The 22,140-nt window shown below is 40.6% G+C and overlaps 1 protein-coding gene across 1 annotated transcript in view; it reads left to right on the top strand.

Moving 5' to 3' along the window:
• The window catches only part of FLVCR2 (FLVCR choline and putative heme transporter 2), a 50,068-nt gene that overhangs the window by 5,792 nt on the left and 22,136 nt on the right, over window positions 1-22,140 (top strand). Inside the window, exons 2-4 of the mRNA XM_060262961.1 lie at window positions 9,515-9,656; window positions 12,270-12,410; window positions 21,228-21,295. Of these exons, the coding sequence (XP_060118944.1) occupies window positions 9,515-9,656; window positions 12,270-12,410; window positions 21,228-21,295 (351 nt within the window). The remainder of the gene's footprint in view (window positions 1-9,514; window positions 9,657-12,269; window positions 12,411-21,227; window positions 21,296-22,140) is intronic.

The following is a 22,140-nucleotide window of genomic DNA, read 5'->3' as shown; positions in this document are numbered from 1 at the left end:
AGGCTTTTAATTAAGAGGCTGGTTTTTAAAAAATACTCCTGTAGCCTGGGAACTGTTGTTTTAAGATTTCTGTCATTTGTTTTTATTATCCATGTTTCTGTGCTGGACTGGGGCTTTTAAATGCTAGATTTTAATTAATATATTTTAATTTTTTGGTTATTTTTATTTTGTTACTTTATTTTGTAAGCCACCTTGGATAGGTTCCTGAAGAGTTTGTTCTAAACTAATAATAAATTAATTAATAGACCTAGATGTGTATTTGGATGTGCCTTAGGGTAGTTTGACTGAACAGAGCTGGGATGAGGATTGGGGAATAGTATTTTTCAAGAATAGTGGGCCAAGGCAAAAAGGGAGATTATATGGATAACACAACAGATGGTACCACTGACAAGTTGTAGAGAAGCCCACAAGTTGTGAAGAAGGGACCCACTATATTATATCTTTGCTACAACAAAATTACACAGAATTGTCCATTAGATTGCAGGGTTCCTTTCCAGTGGATGTAGAAATATGTTGACTTTCTGTATGGCCTTTGGAATGCATTAAAATAAAGGTGATTGGTTGCTAGGGATAAAAGCAAAGCCCTATATAAAAGCATAGCTGTTCACAAAGGATACAGAAGCTTTGGTGGCTGGCACCAAAGAATACTTACTTTATCCACAGATTAGGAGTTTTAAGTGTAAATTGGAAACTAGGTTTTGCTATGAAGCTTTGTACCATATTCTGTATCCAACTTTCTGTCTTTGACTATCATTCATCATGTTGCCTAGTTTATTTGCATTTTATATTTCTAATTTTTTTTAATCCTAGTCTCATTGCACTATTTATTAGATTTTGATTTTATTTTATTGCATTGTTTTGTATTGTGTAATTTGTTTTAAGTAAGAAAGGTGGGTTTTAAATAAACAAACTCTACCCTTAACAGTCACTTACTATAATAGATTCAGGTGGGTAGCCGTGTTGGTCTGAAGCTCTTTATTGACTTTGTGCATGCAAATGAAAAAAGTGAATTGTTGATCTGTGGATATGAGGAGATAAAGATAACTTTAAATTTTAAAAAACTAGGATGGTTGATGGATTGGTTATGAGAAAAAGATCATGTATTTATCAATAGTGACAATATTTGGTTTTGTCACTGAGGAAATTTTTGAGATTTTGAAATTAAAAAAACAAATTTGTCTGGGTTTTTTTTTTTGAGCCATCTGCAGCTGCAAATAATTTCTCTTAATAGCTGGTGAGATTGTGACATGAAACAGAAGGAGTTGGGTTTGCCTCACAGGTTGCTCTTCTTGGCTTCAGTGTGTGGTTGAATGAACTGGAATATTCTAATTACAGGAGACACTTTCTAATCATTGCAGTCTGGCCTCTGATCTCTGACAGATGCTGAGGTTCTAGGGCCAAACTGCAAGGGGTGTGTCGGACTTGGAAATAACTACATTTGTTAAACCAGATACCAGTCTAAGGACCAGTTGAGCAACAGCAAAACATAAATAACTCCTGCCTACATACCAATTTCTGAACAGCAACTGTAAGGTCTTACTTTAAACCTATCTTCACTGGGCTTATTTTGGGGATCATGCTTTTATGGCAGCACATCCAGTCTCTGCAACCCACACGTACAAAGAGTTCCAACCTGCTCCAGTTTCCTGCCCATCCATGTGGCTGATGGTTGCAGAATGAGCACTGCTCTTCCTTAACTTCATCAAAATTTCACAGAAGTTCAGCTTCTGAGGGTTTTTGTTTTTGTTGCTATTGCATAACTAAGACCTCATAGCAGAGAGGGATGTGTGTGGGAAAATATATCTTACAGGCTGGGTCCAGACTAGCAGTTAAAGCCAACACAGGGACAGCTCGCAGATGGATTTAAAAATCAAGTCCAGACATACACATCTGGCTCCTGTCTGGCTCCTGTACTAACCCTGTCCTCTTGCAGCTCTGAGGCAGCTCAAAAAACTACCACTTAGGAAGTGGTAGCAAATTCTTTTGCCACATGACATCTGCCTTTCCCGGCATCTGAATGCTGGAGACCTCAAGCGAGGCAGATTGGTGGTGTGAACTCACCGATCCATTCTAGGCACTCATCAGTATTTTTTTTTTTAAACTGCCCTAGGTGCATGGACACATGAGGACACGGTCACTAAAAAAATGTAAGGAACAAAAGAAACTCAAACCACACTAAGGGGATGGTGCACAACAACCATCTGACTGTGCTGAAGTGCCCCTCATGAAAGATACAGGTGCCTTGCGTGGGACCGTCTGATCGCTCTTTGTCTGCTCCAGTTTGGGGCGGCACAGTTTGAGGCACCTATGGTGCACCCGAAGTTGCCTGTCTGTATTTATTTGGATTTATATCCCGCCATCCCTACCGAATAAGGCTCAGGGCGGTCTGTACCCAACCATACTCTTTCATCTTGCATCATTTCAATTAATGGTGATTAGAATGTGTTTCTGTTTTCATCTTTTAGTTGAATTATATCTTCAGAGTCGTTAATGACAGCAAGTTTTTGGGTAGCAATCAGTTGTATGGAAGAACCATATTTTAAAAGTTTAGTTGAATAGATAACTGAGAAGTACCATATATTAATCCATGAAAGAGCATTGGTTAGTATGTTTCTTTCGCCTCCACTTACACTGTTTTCTTCTTGCTCAGCTTTTCCTTTTAAGCCAGACAGTGTTTGCTTGTGTAGTAATAGTGCTGTAATAACACTTGGTGCCTTCCTGTTCCGCTATTGAGTTTTTTCATCTACATGATTGTCATTAGGAGTATGATAGAGGCTGCAATCACACACACTAAATAATGCATTCATTCCACTTTCAGTGTGCTTTCCAACTAGATTTTACTGTGTGAACTGGCATTGTGCATTGAAAGTGGATTGAAAGAGCATTATTTAGTGTGTGCGACTGCAGCTGGAGTCTTAGGGGTAAAAATGGCTTCAGGATAAAAAATCATTTTGGCTTGTCACCATGAGTTGTTATAGGGTCAGAAGTTGGTGTGGGATGTTTTTGTGTTCACTGGAATGCATCTGCCCTACATTCTGAGTCAGTGCAAAACCAACATCTTAATTACCCTCCCCCTTGCCCCTGCAGAAAGGGTTCTGCTGACTCTCATTTCCCTTCCAGAATATTGCTTTTCTCTCTGAACAGATAATTTTTGAACATTTCTGTGCATGATTATTTCAGATGCTGAATGTATAGGGGCTTAAATATCAACCTTTTAAAAGACAACTATTTTAAAATTAGGCTTACTGTTCCAGTGTGAATAGTTTGTGGATTTAGAAAGCAGTGAATAATGTTTGCATGTGGTGAAGTTGAAGCCTAAAAAATCTGTTTGTGTGCCTTGTGAGGAGCCATCCTAGAAAGCAGGGAAATGACTGTGTTATTGGTTGATTGGTTTGGTTATCAGTGGTGTACATATGTGGGGAAAAAATCTTCACTGTAGATTTTGCAGCTTCTTTCTTCAGGGCAGTCTCTGTAATGAAACGGCTATCAGGAAAGAATCAGGCACATGTCTGCCATTCATAAGATACACATTTTGTTGTCAGTTAAGAATAATGTAGGAGCTGGAGATGAAGAAGGATGCCACTCAGGTTTCATTGGAGCGTACTACTTTTAAGTATCTTGTTTTGGCTAACTAATTGTACCTCTTGTGTGTGTGTAAAGTGCCACCAAGTCACAGCTGGATTATGGCAATACCAGCAAGGGGTCTTCAAGGCAAGTGAGACGCAAAGGTGGTTTGCCATTGCCTTCCTCTGCAGTCTTCCTTGGAGGTCTTCCATCCAAGTACTAACCAGGGCTGACCCTGTTTAGCTTTCAAGATCTGACAAGATTGGTTGTTTTCTTGCAAAGCTGTATTTACAAGTTGTAGTTTTTTTAATGTAATGGGGAGCATGAAATATTTGTCCAGGTGAAGATGAAGTCAAGCATGTGGATTGTGATTGTGTTTGTATCCCTGAAAAGTGAAATAGTAAATTGTGTGTGGAGCATTGAGGGGAGGAGGAGGCTATTGTGCTTTGCACAATCTTTTCTGGGAAAAGGGAAGATTGTTATTTCAATAATTTATCTAGGACTTCATACCTGGGTGTGGTGACCATCCTTCATAAATTCTTGTGTATCATTTTTTCACAGCTCCATCAAATTCTCAGCTTCATTTCTCAGTATGCAAACTGATGTCCTTACTGAAACCCGGGAACACTGGAAATATACCAGCAATCTTTGAAACCTCCCCACCTCCGGAATGTTTTCCAAAGCATTTACTATCGGCATAACTACTTTTTAAAAGGAATTGCTGAAGTATTCTCAGTGCAGCCCAGAAACTGGGTGGAGCTGTAGAATGCCCTACACCTTCATAGCTAGAAGACTTGTAACATTTTCAGCCTGCAAATTGCAGAGATAATGCATTTGGCAACCACGGGGATGGTTAGGATTGAGTTTGTTGCACTAGATAACTTGCAAAAATAAAGCCACTTGAAGCCCAGCAGGAACTATTTGCATATTATGCCACACCCCCATTGTTTCACACATGAACTCATTTACATGTTAGGCCACACACCCTGATGCCAAGCCAACTAGAACTGTATTCCTATACGTTCCTGCTTAAAAAAAAAAGTCCTAAATGGAAGTAACATACATTCATGTTTAAGTAGAAAAATTAAACATATTTGTTCTCAGGAAATGTGGCAAAGGTTTTCAAGGCACCAGGCAAGTTTATATGCATGTTTTGCACAGAGAGATGGTCTGTTGGCTTTGTGCTGGTTTTCTAAAAATCTGAAGGTTTTGACAAATCTTGTCTATTTTTTTCCCCTTGAACACACACACATTTCAAACTCATTTTAATTATGACAAAAAGGTTCCCCTAAGAACTGCATGACTCTCCCTTTTGCAGTTGCAACTGAAAGATAAAATGGTTGCTAGGCTGGGAGACTTTTGGCTGCTTTCAAACCCCAGGCTTTGTATTTATCATGTCTGCAAACTGAAAGCTAAACCAACACTGATGAAATGGTGTTTTAGGTTCCTATCTTCTGGTGGTTTTTAGCCATAATCTAACAACATTCCCAAAAAGTCTTAATCCAAAGTAAAAAGGTGTCCTTAGAACAGCTAGTGCAAATACCCTGTGTCTTAAAATGTTGAAATGGTTTCCTGTTCTGCCAAAAAATGTCAGCAAAGGCAGAGATTGTCTGTGAACTGGGTGCAAGTGCAGGTTTGCTCATCATAATACTGAATAATTTTGACTGGGTTGCCTTTATCTGGTGGTAAATGTACTGCTAAATACTGCTAAAAAAGCTCAGCGCTTGTGTTAGAAGGTCAAGAACTTGTCAACAGAAGAGCTACTAGGAGGGATACTTAAACCTTATGTTTGCTCTTATCTACTATATGTAGGCACTCAAGCTTCTGGAACAAAATAAGTTAGCATAAGAATCAGGGTTTGCTGTAGGCAGACCAGCTTTATAAGCTTCCAGGGTAATGCCCAGTGGACTGTTTGGTTGTAAGGTGCCGCAACTGTTGGTTTAATCTGCTTGCAGTTTTGTTCTTCTGGTCCCAAAATTTTCCCTTTCGCAAGTCTTTTTGGTTAGACCTTGACACTTAATGTGGTGCACAATAGATCTCTGGATAGACTTTGAAGGGTAGTGGCTATTCCCAGCTCCTGGAACATGACTCATCCACCTGCTGGAGTTCTTTTTCTGATTGCACTTGGGGATTCTTGGAGTTTCTTGGATGCTGCTTTTGCATTTGGAGACTGTTGTTGCTGTGGGACTACTCTGACCTGTCAATGTACCTGTGTGCAGTTTGCTCCAATAGAGTATTTGCAAGTGCATTGCCTGCTATATGCCATTGAAGTAACTGCCCTGGAGCATCGTACTGCATGGGGAAATGAGCAGCATTAAATCTGATCAGATGTTTTTCCATCCACATACATGAAGTTGGGGTGTGGATTGCCTTTACTGTGTCAGATGGGAGACAGAGAGGTAGGTGCTTCTGCTTTAGCTGATGGCATACCAGTCTGCATCTGAAGAAGTGAGGTCTATGAAAGCTTACCTTTGAATGAACTGCTTAATCTTAAAGGTGCCCCTTGATCTCTGTTTGACTTCATCTCAGTCTGCTTTTACTTTGAGTGGCATGAATTCACAAGACTCCAGTGATCCTAAAAGATGCATTTCAAAAACTACATGATGTTGCCATCTATTGGGCCAAGCATGTATCAGTGATGCAGTCCTAAGTGTGCCATCAGTTTGTTGCTACAGAATGAATAGAACTGATGGGCTTGTGAAAGAGATTAAGAACCCAAACCAAGACAATGGGAACTCTCTGTCTTTTAAATATGGTAACTCCTAAAGCTTTTGTGGGATGTGTAGAATTCTGTTCTCTAAATGAAGGACCACGTATCAGATTAGATATAATACCTGTGATTTACCAGTATGCTGTTTCTATCTCATCTAACTTTTAACTCGCTGGATCTGTAGATATAGACAGAAACATAAATACATCCCTGAAAACCTTGGCTAAAATTGATGGGAAGGACTTTAAGAACAAGAAGAACAGTGATCCAGCTTCCTGTTTCCACAGGGACCAACCAGATGCTAAATAGATATCCTCAGAAAATTTACAAGTCAGTCATGGAGGACAAAACCACCCCCTGTTTTTCAGAAGTATGCTGACTCTGAATATGGAGGCTCCATTTTAGCTATCATATCTTCTAGCAACAGATGGAGCCATCATACATGAATGTGTCTAATCACCTTTTAAAGCTATAGGCAATCCTGTGCCGGTGTTAATTTCTTGAGCAGCATTCGAGTCCATGAACTATTGGATTTAAATCTTGTGCTACAGGACTTGAATCTTGTTCTACTGCAGACCAACATGGCTACCCTACCCACCTATTAATTTCTTGTGGAGTATAATTCAGAGATAAGCATACTGCCAGTCTTTTCTCATCTTTACTGAGTAGGAAGGGCTTATCTACCTATAGAATCAACCCCAACCCATCAATTTCCTGGCAACCTCAGGTGAGGAAACTGGTTCTGTTTCTCAGTGTTAGCAATGGATGGGGTGTTGGACTATAGCATTTGGAAGCGATTCCAGTTCTAATCCCTTCTTTGGTTAGAAATATATTTGGTATCTTTGGACAAGGTACTAATATCTGAGACTGTTCCCAGTCTTCAAAATGATAATAGTTACCCACTCACAGAATTGTTTGTTGAAGATTAACACAATAGTTGTTTGAAGAACTTTTCCAAGAACTATATCAAGTTCTTGGAAGATTCCTGTGGACTAGAAGTTGGACTGTATGCTAACATTGGATATTTAACTTTTAACACAATGTAGTGCAATTGTGGATCCATGTTAGAAGACTGATCTGTTGCCTTTCAGATCCTCAAGCATGTGTAACATTATGATAATAGTGAACTCCAAAGCACCCCTCGTGAGATAAGGAACAGTTTCAGGACAGTGTCTGGCTGATGAAGAACTTTTGACAAACATTGTGGGAGTTAATGATTTGTGGGATAGTTGGTATTCTTGGCTGCAGTATGGACATTAGTTCAGACCTGAAAGATCAAATGTGACACACAGTTAATTCCAGAATTTGAATTTTCCCCATCTGAATACAAGGGAGGGAACTAATTTTATGTTTGTAATTAATTCCATTCATATTTTACAGCCTAGCCTATATTTCAGTTAATGGATTCTCAGCCATGCTCCTATTTTGCTGGTATTATGAAACAACTTGTGCTGCTGAAAAACAGTATTACTGTGATACAGACTATCCAGCACAGGTTATCAGCACAGAGTCTCAATTCATTGGTCAAGATGAAGGTTACACTGCCATGACCAAACCTTTATAAACAGAGGATTGAGGGCACTGGTAAATATGAGAAAGTAGATGCTGTCTTTTCTTTCCTGAAACCGTTTACAGTTTACAGAGTTGTACCCTTAGGCAGACAGATAGGTGGAAAGGTAGATAAGTAGGTAGCTATGTACAGGGATTTTTTATATAAACAGCCCAGCAGGAATTCATTTGCATATTAGACCACACCCCCTGATGTCACCATTGTTTCACACAGGGCTTTTTTGTAGAAACAGACCAGCAGGAACTAATTTGCATACTAGGCCACATCCCCTGACACCAAGCCAGCTGGAACTGTGTTCCTGTGCGTTTCTGCTCCAAAAAAAGAGAGCCCCGGTCATTATCTATTTCAATTTGCTAGGCTGCCTTTCCCTATGAGCAGGCCTCAGGGCGGCTTATATCAAATCATAATACACTTACAATTAAAATAATATTAAAATACAATAAAAATTCATCTATCAGAAAATATTACATCCTAGTCCAAGATGGTGGTAATTACAATATCTGCAAGCTCTCCTGGGTAGATGGAGTATAGGGGGAAAAGGTGGAGGAGGTGGGATATGAGAGTGACAGACTGTTGCTGTCCTCAAACAAATGCCTGGTGGAATATCTCTGCCTTGCAGGCCCTACGAAAAGGTAACAAATCTCATAGGGCACTGTTCTCTGGCAGAGAGTTCCATGAGGCAGCAGCCAGGGCAGAGAAGGCCCTGACCCTAATTGAGTACAGTCAGATCCCTCTCGGGCCAGGGACCACCAGAAGTTTTTTGTTACTGGAGTGATAGGTAGATAGGTAGGTAGATAGATTGAAGTCATTGTAGTTAGAACATTGCTTAGGATGGCACTTCTAGTCACGTAGTTCTCTTAATTTTGAACACAAAGATCTGAACAGCCTTGAATCAAAAGGCAAATCATGTTTAAGATATAGCGGTTAATATTTTATTATCATTTCTGAAATGTGCTGCTTTCATTGCAAAATTGAGTATGAATATATTTTTTAATTATTTATGGACAAAATTCAAAGCAACTGATCCTACTTACAATGGATGGTTATCTCAGTGGATCTGTCAGTAGATTTAGCATGTTTCTGGTCTTTTGAGAGTCCAGTCTTAAGCAGATCTCTGTGTGTGCATATGTGTGTGTATGTTTTGTGTGTAAAGTGCTGTCAAGTTGCAGCCAAGTTATGGCATCCCCATACGGCTTCCAAGGCATGTGATTAAGCAGAGGGTTTGCCATTCCTGTCTTCTGTGAAGTCTCCTTTGGTGGCCTCTCATCCAAGTAACAAGCCTACATAGCTTCTGAGAACTGACGAGATTGGGCTGCTCTGCATCCTGTCCTAAGTGGATCTACTCAACAGTAAATCCCAATGGGACTTATTCCAGGAGAGTGTTTTTAGGATTTCAGCCTGAACTTCTGAAACAGTGTATATTTTTGCATAAACTGTGGGACCTGGAAGAAGATAGAATAAATAGGATAACTCTAGAGCCCAGAGCACACATAGAATTTACTGATGTTGCTATCTTGAGTAAAAGGGACAACTCTACAATGTTATTTGTATATCTTTTGTTAAATTATAAAATGAAGTACATTAAAGCAAGTTCCTTCTACATTATCTACCAAAAGAGAAGTATTTACAGAGAATGATAAATGCCATCTAATGTTGTTTTCTGTGTTTAGCTTGGCATTGCTGTGGGGTTCCTCCTCCCTCCAGTTTTGGTTCCCAATGTGCGGGATAAGGAGAAGCTATCCTACCACATAAGCATAATGTTCTTTATGACTGCGGCTGTGGCATCATTACTCTTCGTCTTGGTTATCCTTGGTGAGTAAAAAAAATTACAGTGCTTGAACATTACTCAGCGTGAAATTAGCAATATGTATAAATGGCATTAAGTTTTGAAATCAGTAGAAGAGATGGATGTTAATCTTAGTGACATCATATAGTATCATGGTAAGAGGTGAGGAAAGTTGAAAAAGGCTTCTGTGTCTGTTCAGGTTACCTTAGAAAGGTGGGGAAAAATTAAAGAAATCCTAAACCCAGGATTGTCATCATTGGCACCAATACTTTATTCAAGAGTTTTTGATGCTAGAAATGTCAGGTGACCCCGCACTTCAGTATCAAAAAAGCTACGAAAGATTTAGCACTGGTTTGAAAACAATCAGATCCCTTCATTTGAAGAAACAGTAGGGAAAATGGTTGGACACTGTCCATTATTTCTTACAACTTAAAGCCATTGCTCAAGAAATATAAAATAGAAATTTAGTGAGTCAGAATAAGATGGAATTTGAATTGCTGATAAGAGAGGAATGTGTGTAAATATATAGGGGAATTATATGGATTCTTAAATAATTTACAAAGTAAGGGTCAGGAGCATAACACCAGATGTGGAAAAGATAAAGGAGAGCCAGTTACATTAGGCAACATTGCCTGGATGGCCCAGGCTAGCTAAATCTTGTCAGAACTTGGAAGCTAAGCAGGGTTGACCCTGGTTAGTATTTGGATGGGAGACCACCAAGGAAGTCCAGAGTTGCTATGCAGAGGCAGGCAACAGCAAACCTCTGTTAGTCTCTTGCCTTGGAAGCCCTGTGGGTTGCCATAAGTGCGCTGCAACTTGATGGCCCTTTCTTCTACCATCCTACTTGCTTAGTGTGAATGGATCTGGAGCAGCATTAACAAGGATATGATTAATGTGTATGTTAAAGAAAGTTTTTACAAATTACAGTTGCATTGGTGTTTAACACCTTTAAGTATAAAAATATTATGGATTAGCTACAGCAAAATGCTGGTGCTATCAGAATCTAAAAGTAATAATGCCCTTCTGGGAACATGTCTCAACTATCATCATAGAAATGACAAAATATGGAATATTAAGAAACCCAAATTAGTATTGTTAGGCTGTCTTAAAAATTGTGTGCAACTAGGCTGCAGTCACATGAGAAGTTCTCACGAATACAGTTGCATTACCTTTGTGAATTTAAAGATTAGACAACATCTGCCTTCTGTGCCCCAATCATTGGCACCCCACTTTGCTTCACTTTGGAAACAGAGTAATCATACACCAGGAAAAGTCCAGTATAAGTTATGGACGCCAGTGCTTCCACCCTGCGTTTCTAGCTGTCTGAACTCCCTTCTTGCAAAGTCAAGCTGTTTGGGCCCCACCTGGAGACTGGCAGCCCTAGGCTAAAGTATCTTGCTCAGTAGTTTGCCTCCCTTCTTCAAAAATCTCCTTTCAGGAAAAACCTCTTTCTGTTATTCTTTCATTTCAACTGTGTTGTTTTTGCATTGAGCTTTTAATAAAATCTTCACTGCTTTGAAACCTATCATTAAAAACAACAACAAAACAACAGATGGACAACTTTTCTTCACCATTCAGATGACAGTGACTGAAACCATGATTTCATGCCGCTTTTGAACCAAGCCTGTGGTTGTTTCAAGGGAGTCATCCTGGATGGTGAATGGATGCTCAGGGGTGCCAAACATATTCTAGGGAATGCTTTTTTTTTAAATGGAAAAGAGCTGTTGGGCTTACATTTGCCAACTCTGGTTTGGGCTATTTGGGGACAGTGTCTGGGAAGGGAGGAGTCTACGGGAAGGAAGGAGCTTAGAGGTAAAGCAGCACCATAGAATATGTCCCCTGAAACTGCCATTTTCTCTAGGAGAACTGTGTGGTTGAGAGATCAGGTGTAATCCTGGGAGAACTCCAGGCCTCACCTGGTGATTGGCTACTTTAGGCCTCACAGGTTTGGCCAGTGCCTTTGAGTGACTTGAAGCATCCCCCAAGTTCAGGATCCTCTGTGGTCCATAAGGATCTCAAAGCAGATGAATTGACTAGGCAGTTGAATCACAGGGGAATGAGTTCCTCCCTGAGTTTGAAATACTTAGCTGACAACTAGTGTTCTCTCTTTTTATACACTTTTATATTCCAGAGATTCTCTTATGCATAGGGCTGTCAAGCCCCCAGTCCGGGCAGGGATTCCCCCGTCCGGGAGGTTCCCAACCCACCGACCCGCATTGGGCCAGTGGGGGGAACCTCCCCCTACGTCGCTGGCATGTTGACATCACCCGGAAGTGATGTCGTTGCGCCTGTGATGCTGCGCAGCAGCTGCTCTAGGCATTTCCAGGAAAACTCTATGGTTTTCCCGGATGCTCTAGCCATTTGGGAGGGAAAACTCTATGCGATGATGTAATTTCCGGGTGACGTCATCGTGTTGCACGTGTGCGAAAGTCCCCCGCCACAGGATGCTGGGGACTTGGCAACCCTACTTATGCAACCAGCACCCATGTGCGTGGATGAAAAGACTCGCACTATGAACTTTTACAATATGAGTGCAAATGAAGATTTATTCCACAGGATTTTATGCTTGTGTTGCCATGATTGCCAGATACAAGATTTATTGCTGTGTTACTGACTTCTGCTTCTGTGCTTGATTTCAGTGTTTCGGGAAAAGCCACAGTATCCTCCAAGTCGGGCCCAGGCCTTGATCCACACAGCAGAATCTGAAGACAATGCTTATCTGCGATCTATTGGGCGTCTGTTTCGCAATGTCAACTTTGTGCTTTTGGTAGCCAGTTATGGTGAGGCTTCCTTCTCTTTTCAGAAAGAGAATTCAGAATGACTGTTCTTCCTTAATTTATTCATTTTATTTATAAAGCACATTTTGACTGCCTTAGCGTCTTAAGGCTCTCAAGGCTACTTTTAAAAGATAAAAATAAAATAACACATTCCTGAATAAAAACCCAGGCATTCTGACCAAACTTTTTATATATATATATATAATTAGATGTTGTTTAAAAAAACCCCAACAACCTAATTTGCATTAAGGTTGTTGTTTTTAATTGTTGATTTCATTAACACCCTTCCTTTCTCTCCAGTGGGGACCAAAAGTGACTGACATTGTTCTCCTCACCTCCATTTTATCCTCACAACAACTCTGTGAAGTGGGGTAGGTTGAGTGTGTGAGAGTCCAGGGTCATCTAGCAAGGGAGTGATGGTCATGCCAGTAGGCTAAGATGAGTGTGTGTGGGCCCAGGGTCATCTAGTAAGTTTCCATGGCAGAGCAGGGATTTGAACCTGGTGTCTCAGATCCTAGCCTGACACTCTCTAGGGTCGCCAGGTCCAGCTCAGGAAATATCTGGGGAGTCCCTCTAAGCTGAGTTAGCATGAGCTAGCTCACAGATTTTTAGCCTCCATTTCACACATTTTTGTCTTCGCTCAGGAAGAATGATCCCAGATCACAATAATTTATGCAGTAGCTCATAACTTTAGTGCCAGTAGCTCACAACTTTAATGCCAGTAGCTCACAAAGTAGAATTTTTGCTCGCAAGACTCTGCAGCTTAGAGGAAACATTGCTGGGGACTTCGAGGGTGTAGCCAGGAGACCTTGCCATTCCCTAAAAATAAATACATAAAAATAGAGCACGGCAGTTCCCCTAAATACAGTCTTCATCTCCTCCTTTTTTTTGCATTCAAATGGTTCCACAGCAGCTGCATTTCCACTAAAATGAAAGTGAACCCCTCCCCCCCTCTCTGTTTGTCTCTCTCTCACACACACACTCAGAGCAGTCAAAATTTGCATGCTCACACTTTTGTGATCTCCCTGGAGCAATGGTATAGATAGATTTACTCACTGGAGTTGCTGAATGTAACAGTCTGCTGTATTTCAACCAGTTTATGGAGACAGAGGTCTAGGGGCTGGAGTTTTCCTCTATCCCATACTCAGGTCTGGCTAACTCTTTATTATCCCTTTTACTACACAAACAGCTTCCTCTCTCTCTCGCACACACACATGTGTCTTCCTGCTCACTCCCCCCAGCAACACCAGTCTTGCTGAGATTTAAAGCTACACACAAACCTTCCAAAACAGAAGCAATTGCAAGCTTCTGAACCTGCCTGAGATCTAAGACACAAAATGGCTGTTGGGGCTGGGCTTTCCCCCACTGGCTAGCTGACTGGTAGTGGGGAGGAGACCTGGAGATTGGCAAGCCTAACTCTTACCACTATATTGCACTTGAAGAGATTCATTACCAGCATTACAGTCAGTCATCAGTCATCATTTAGTGCATCCCCTTTTTGTCTTCTTCAGATAGTGTTCTTTCTTTTTCATCTCTTTTCCCTGCCCCAGTTGGGGGATGTGTTTGATTCTGCTCTTCCTTTTTGTCCTTTCATTCAGGCTGTAGCCATGCAGTTTGCCAATTCAAACTGGTAATATTTCAAACATTCCTTTCTTTCTGAGGATGCACACAAAGTACTGATCCACTTAATTATTTTTTCTGAGCATGATTACTGCAGTGCTGTTCTTGGTTTTCCTATTTGTTGCCTGCAATGCCGCCTTGTGTCTTTATTTATGTAGGGTTGCCAATCCCCAGCTGAAGGCAGGGGATTCACTGGTTTGGAGGCCTTCCCCCCACTTCAGTATTATCAGAAAGCAGGGGTGGAAAAGAAATGTCTGCTGGGCACTCCATTATACCCCCATAGGGTGTAATGGAGAATTGATCTGTGGGTATCTGGGGCTCTGGGTGGGGCTGTTTTTTTGAAGTAGAGGCACAAGCTTTTCAGCATAGCATCTGGTGCTTTTCCTCAGAAAAAAACCCACGTTTCAAAAAGATTGGACCAGAGGGTCCAATTCTGTGAGCCCCAAAAGAAGGTGCCCCATCTTCCATTATTTCCAGTGGAAGGATTTAAAAGGAATATAGTCCCTTAAATGTGAATGGCTAGAACTCCCTTTGTAATTCAATCATGCTTGTCACAATCTTGGTCCTGGCTGTAGCCCCAAAGTCTCTTGGCTCCACCCCCAAAGTCCCTAGGCATTTTCTGAGTTGGCCCTGGCAACCCTATTATTTAGTCAGCTAGTTTGTTTCTAGGCTGCACTGTCAGCTTGAAGGTAGTGTGGTGGCTTACAAAAACTTACTAAAAACAACATCTAGCTAATTGTAAAACATTGATATTCAAAATCCAAGAAGTTAAAAAAGCAGAAGCAATAAAAGAAACACATGAAAAAGCTTAACAGCATAGCATTAAATTGTGTTATAAAACTGTTGCATGTTAAAAATGATAAGGCAGTAATACAAAATAAAAGCAGTAGCTGTCTATAATTCATATGCTGGTATAAAAAGACAGATTGCCAGCTTCTTCCAGATTTTCTTACAATGAAAAAAAACAGCATTTGAGAATCTCACAGATTGGGACCTGCAAAATAATGTCATGGAGTGTGTTCTAAAATTGAAAACCATTACAGAGAAAACATTACCTTTTGTGCTGCCTGCTCTATATCAGATAATAGTGGCACATGGACTATATACACTGAAGAGGATCACAACAATGTTTTGAATTCCACTGCCCACTTGTTCTTTTATTGTCTCATCTCTCTATTATTATTGCCACTTCGAAGCTTCTTAAACAACTTAGTTTTACTTATAAATGTTCATATTCTCTTTTTCTTCCATTATGACACTTCTGTCTTTTTTGTGGATTTTCAGTGCTACTGCTATATTTTAACTTCCTAAGCCCCAAATTTCATCTTTGGTGTTAGACTACTATCCTTTTTGTCCACTTGGCTGGAAGTGGATGGGTAGGAAATGTTTCTGAATGACCTATTAGACAGCTGTCATGTTTCTGGAATGCTGTGCCAAGAATCATTGGTGTGGCTTGGTGTTTTTAGGCAGCAACTGAAGACTCACTGCATTCCTTGAGTCTTTGCAGCCTGATTCCCTCTTTGTTAAACGAGAAAGAGTGGTTCACAGCAATATGATAAAAACAGATAAAACCTAAAACAGTAAAATTAATATATAAAAATCTGAACATTGTAATGGGGGGGGGGAAGTCAATCAGCAGCCAATTGAGAAATCAGAATAAACCTGAACATCACCAGTTTTTCAGCATCAACGGAATATATTTAACAAAAAAAAATTATCAAGAAATATACTCATCAAATGCTCCATAGAATAAAAGTCTTGACCAACTTCTGGAAGGACAAAAGCAAGGGAGAAAGGCAAATGTAATGGGCTAGAGAATTCTGCAGTCTGGGGTCACCATTGGGGGGGGGGGGAGTTTTACCCAGTAGAATTTGTTTTTTTATTTTAGTTCTCTCTTCTCATTTTACCTACCTACCAACCAGGAGAGGAAATGTTTGATATGCTTTTTGTTTCTTGGGGGTTCTATCCAGCTGTAGTAATAATTATATTTGAGAAATAGCAGTAAACAGTTTTCTAAAGAAACCCTTCATATTATTTTTGAGATAAGACTCTACTTCTGGTGAAGCACTTAAGCTGGGTGGAGATGTAGTGATTCCTTACGGCTATTTTCCTGTGTACAATCTAGTAGTCTTCTTGAGGTAAAGCTTGTTTTGCATGGTGTTCTAGTATTTCTTTGTCCTTTCAGATTTGGTACTGTGGAGTCTTTTCCTTTATATATTCAGCCTTTTCTGCTGCTTTGAGCATCACAATTAGTTGCTAGAGACAGCCCTAGTATTGTTCTACTTCTGAATTCTTTTGAGAAAATGGAGAAGCACAACTGTCAGAGAGAAACCTTTCTTTTTGCCCTGTAATTTGGTGGAATAGGATTTGGAAGAAAGGTGCAGGGGTTGGTTACTAAGTAAAGTAAGCAGTCCCCAGGGAATGAAAATGGACCGTCCTGAGAGCATATCTCATTTATTCTGAGGCATTTGATTAAACACCAGCTGATTGTATCAGAACATGTTTAGTCTTTTCTAATTCCCGTACTTGAAAAAGTCTCCTTGTAATCTCTTTCCCCTTGACTTCCCATTTTGTGACACAGATATAGGGGCTGCAGATTGCCAAGTAATTCAAAACAACCAACCATTTCTTGTCTGACTGATTTCATGTCAGTCTATGAAAAAGGAAGGAGGTACATTTTTTAAAATGATAAAACTCTTCTAAGAGGTTTGCGGGCATGTAGTGTTGTAGATTTTATGAGATTAATGAGATTTTATAAGGCTAGGTATTTATTATTTTAGACATAGCCCTCCTTTCCCTGCATAGCAGGTAACATCAGGTACCAACAACAATATTATAACAATAATAAATTAAACATTAAAATCAAATTAAAACAATGATAAATAACCACAATATATATCTAGTTAATCAGATGGCTGCGTATAGTTGCACAACTAGATGCATCATTTTCTCAAAGAGGATTGTGCTTCAAGTGTGTGTCCATGGATGTTGTGATAACACTGTAGTGGAGGAGCTGCCAAGTAGAGCAACAAAGCAAGGCAGGTAGGGGAGGCCAATATAGCTGCCTCAACCATAGGTCTGGTGAAACATCTCTGTTTTGCAGATCCTGTGGAACTGCATCAGGTCCTGCCGGGCCGGGATCTCACTTGGGAAAGTGTTCCACTAAGCCAGCTCCAGAGCTGAGAAGGCTCTAGCTCTGGTTGAGGCTAAGCAGTTATCTTTTGGGCTGTGGATCACCAGTAGAATTCCAGGGTCACTATGCAGAGGAAGGTAATGGCGAACCACATCTGTTAGTCTCTTTCCCTGTAAACCCTATGGGGTACCCATAAGTCAGCTGCAAGTTTATAGGCACTTATGATTGGGGTGCAGGTGAGATGCAGATATACAGGAATGCCACATCCAAGGGACAGGAGCAGAAGACATCTGACCATTCCAGTTTCTTGCCCAAGATTTGACATCAGGAGTGTTCTTCAGTGCCTCTCCTTTCCTGTGAGAATGGAGGTCTGCTAAAAGAATATGTTGTAAAGGGCAAGGTACACTGTTCTGTTTATGTTCTGCACAGGTCTGCTGGAATGTGTTCTGTCAGCTTCCTGCTCATCTTATCATTCCCTTGATCACTGACTTGCTGATTGTTTTAAGAGGATGTAATAGTCTTTCCTGCTGGAGAAAACACAAATGTTAGGAGCTTGCTGTCATGTCTCTGGGTTACAAACAGTGAAGCCCTGGAAATGTAAAAAGCATGAAGGTTCTTTCTACCATATGTGGTGGACTTGTGAAAGGGCTAAAATGTTTTGGCAAATGATTCAGCAAGAGATTTCTAAGATTTTGGGATATGAATTCAATAAAGTGGCAGAGACTTTTCTGCTGGGATTACAAATGGAAAAATTTCCAAAAGAAGACAGAACTTTAATATGGTACTTGCTCTCAGCTGCTAGGACATCATATGCACAGCTGTGGAAGCAAGACAAAATACCAGAGAAATGGGATTGGATTACAAAAGTTATGTCATGGAGTGAAATTGACAAATTAACAAGAAAATTAAGAGACTATGATTTGGAACTTTTTAAGTTAGAGTGGAAGAAATTCAGAAGATACGTAGAAAAAGAGTGGAAAATAAAAGGACATTGGACAATCTTTGATAATGATTAAGGTTTTTTTAAATGAGAAGATAACTGTTGGGGTTTTTTTTCTTTAATAGTTAAGTGTACCTTTAATATTTGTTTTCTTTAAGTAAATAACACTGGCGGAGGTCAAGTAACGGGGGGAGGGGAGGGGAAAAAGTAAGATATGGGGCGGAGAGTCTTTTTTCTTTCATTTTAAGTTTTTATAAGTTGTAGAGATAGTTTTGCTACCATATGTTACTAATAAAAATTGTTTATTGAAGAAACAGTGAAGCCCAGAAAGGCACACAACCGATGATGCTGCAAAAAAGATTCAAAGTCCCGTTTAATGGAGGTCTTGCGCGACAGTACACCTGTAAAACCGCATTTCCTGGAATTGCTTCCTCAGGCACATACATGCTCCAAGCTACCTGTTCCAAGGGACTAATATTGCCATCAATATTTACACACCGCTCGATTTGAGCTCAGCACGGACCGCTGGCATCTCTAATGTGTAAGACCTCCATTAAACGGGACTTTGGATCTTTTTTGGACTCTGAATCATCCACTGGGAACTCTACGGAGCCAGTAGAAATAATTTCCAGAATTCATTGTTCATGTACCTTTAAGGGTTTGTGTGAGATGAAGAGAGAGCCCTGTATGAATTGTTCCAAGTGTTTTCAATAGGTCAGCATGAATGAGTTATCAAGGTTTTGTAAAAGTCTTTGGTGTACAAGTCATTGCAGCATCATCGGTTGTGTGCCTTTGGGGCTTCACTGTTTGTGTCTTTCTGCATAGCTGTCTCCTTTGTTTGTAATGTCTCTGGGTTAGGCACACTTGCGCTTCCTTAGGGGGCTACTTGCCTTGTTCTTAAAATTTGTCCTGTGCTATTATTATAATTTCTTGCTCTCGACTCTGCGACTTGTGACACCATGTTATATAAGCTGCTAAGGCAGAGAGAGCATTACACACTTTTGTGGAAGAGTGAGCCCACATCAACTTTGGATTCCTCCCCAATTAATCAGAGTATTCAGTATTATTCTGGCTGTCCCAGATGAACAGCAGTGAAGTTGACTGTCACTGTTAGTTTGGATCCTCTGTAACAGGCAAAAGAGAAAAGCAAGTTCTAACCTTAACAAAAAATAGGGATGGAGATAGGAGGCAAGGGTATCTGCAAAAATAATGTGAAGGGGAGGGAGGTATATTAATTGCAACTGCAGGTCATCCAACTGTTTGCAGTTTTCATGCCATTTCTTTTTCCTTATCCTGGGAAACTGAAATTTAGCAATAGGCAACACTAGAGGAATCATTACAGCTGTAGCCATACTGCCTTGGGGCCAGACTAACGAAAATTCAGATACATCCTTGACTGGATTTTTTGAAACATCAGAGCAACCTAACAGGGCTGCATCAAATTGGAAGAGGTGACACAGAGAGAGGAGTTAACCTCACTTTCCCCTGTTTAGAACCTGCATGGACAAAAGTCATGGGAGATGGGCTGTAATAGGGAGGAATTTGGGCGAGATTGAGTGGAAAGCTGGTTGGATACATCCCCAGGGTAAGATGTAGTGGAAAGGGTTAAAGCACTTCTACTGATATGCGCAGGCTTGATTCAAGCCTCTCTACCACTGTTTGTAGTTTTAAGGAACCCTGACTCTGTGTGTGTGTTTGTGTGAGTGAGAGAGAGAAAGATTCTGATGACAGACCTTCTGTGCCATGTCTGGTTTGATCTTTAGAAATGTGGGTGATGATTTGGGAATATTCAAGTCCCATCCTTCTAATCAGAGAAATAATTGAAATGATTCTTGGCTTCATATAAATACAGCTGAAATCTTAAAAGACTAACTGTGATGCAAATAACTTTGGATTAAATTTAGTGTCAGTGTTCTGGTCTCTCTCTTTCTCTCTCTTGCCTTCTCTCCCCTCCACCTGATATCCCTCTCTCTTTCCTTCTGCCCTCAGTTTTCATAGAGAGAGACCTTTCTTGCTAATGCAGAGCCCCAAATAACCTCTTTTCACAAAAATTTGGACCCCTTGAAAACAGCCTCCCTGTTGTCATGATCTTTTATGGAGGCACATGGACAGTGTTGAAATGTTTGTGCCTCCACTGACCCTTCAGAAAGATGATCTGCATTGCAGTCCATCCCTCCTCTCTTTAAAAGTGTTTCTCCAAGAAAGGTGGGGGCGGGGGTGAAGGTGGGGGTGGGCAGTCGCAAAACCTCTGCCAGTCAGATTGCGGAAGGAGACAACCCCCACTTGAAGACTGGCCAGCCCTAGATTACTGTGATCTCTGTGCTTAACTAATATTCTTTGTTGGCTGTAGGTGGGGGAAATATGTTACAAGTGCAATCTGGGTCAAGAACAACTCAGCAGCTGTGAGTGTTTTTGACCCTGACACGATGACTTGGGTGAGGCATCTCTTAGTCACCTGGTGTCTTTGACATCTCAACTCCTACTTATCAACATAGTATATAAAAGGGAGATATTTGATCTACAAGAAAAGTGCTGGATTAAATTGAATAGCTTTAGTGCATGGAACATTAGAGAGTGTCCAGTTAATTTATGCCATCTTCTATAGGAAATTGTATGAAGATGTGGGACAGTTAGTGTCATACTCTGCCTCCAAGATGTTTTACTTTTTAAAAAACTTTAAACTTTTTTTGCCGCTTTTGACAAGTTACAAAGATTTCAGATAATTAGTCCTGGGCAAAAAAAAAAATACAGTGTCTCATCATCTTGACTCTGTGTCTGCATTTAGTGTTTATTAAGGTTTGTCTCTTAAATAAACCAAGTACACAATTGCAGGAAGAGGAATGGCTTGTGTGTATATGTAGAAAAACATCTGAAGTCTTATATCAAAATGATGAGGAGCAAAACCAAAGTAAGACAATAATACTAGTCAAAGGGTACTGTCCAACTTTGAGAAGGTTTCAAATGTCAGTTCTGCTCTGAACTTACTGGCAGACGAGAGCTGAGCAACAGATGTTTAGGTAAACCTATAAGACTTCTTTGCTGGAAGTGCCTGGCTATTTAGGAAGGCATTTTGGCCTTGTAATTCAGAGGATGCTAAGATTCTGCTGTCTTGTTTTCTGTCTTCCAGGCTTGAATGCAGGCTGCTTCTATGCTCTTTCAACTCTGTTAAACCGCATGGTGATGATGCATTATCCAGTAAGTCACTCCGTTCAAAGTCTGGCGCTAACTTTCCATTCTGTGGCACTGATGTGAAGCCTTTAAAAATATTTACCCTAGCAAAATGATAGAGTTCTGCGATGTATTGTTCTGGCAACTCCTAACAGGGAAAAGAAGAAAGAATTAAGGTGGGCATTTAAGAACATTTGCACAGTTGAGCCTTAAAACTACCTTTGTGCCTCTCCCACGGTATGTGTCTGATTTTTCTCAAAAGTAATTGATTTTTTTTTCAAAATGACAAAACAAATCTAATAAAAACACTAGTAAGAAAATGTTAACTTTATTGTGGCACGTATTTGTTTATATCTGCACCCTTTCAAATTTTTCAATAAATTGATTACTTTAAAAAAAAAAAAGGTGAAAGTGTTGGATCTAGGGATAGGCATGAACCAAAACACAAACCATGGTTTGTGCACAAATCGGGCCAGTTTGTGGTTTGCAAAATAGCGTTCATGAAGAGTGCAGTCTCACAAAATGTTGCTGAGGTTTGGGGAGGGTTTGTGCCTGTTCCTGGTTTTCCCAGGAACCATGCGGCTGCAGGGCTTCTGGGGAAGCCAAGAGGAGGCAGTTTGAACTGCACCCCACCCCCAGCTTTCCCAAGGCTTTCCCCTGGGGAAGGCAAGGGAGGCTGCTTGAACTGCTGCCCCTCCCTGGATTGGCTTCCACAGGAGCCCTGCAAGAGCCGGTTCTGACCCATGGGCCATCTGTTTGACACAGCTGCTCTATTATGTCCCCCCGCCAGCAGTCTGTCTTATGAACTCAACAGTACTAGGCTCTTCAGTCTTTCCTCATAGGAGAAGTGCTCCAACCTCTTAATCAACTCT

The sequence above is a fragment of the Heteronotia binoei genome, chromosome 21, assembly GCF_032191835.1.
Source record: "Heteronotia binoei isolate CCM8104 ecotype False Entrance Well chromosome 21, APGP_CSIRO_Hbin_v1, whole genome shotgun sequence".
In the NCBI taxonomy this organism is placed as follows: domain Eukaryota; kingdom Metazoa; phylum Chordata; class Lepidosauria; order Squamata; family Gekkonidae; genus Heteronotia; species Heteronotia binoei.
This window is presented reverse-complemented; position numbering and strand designations above follow the sequence as displayed.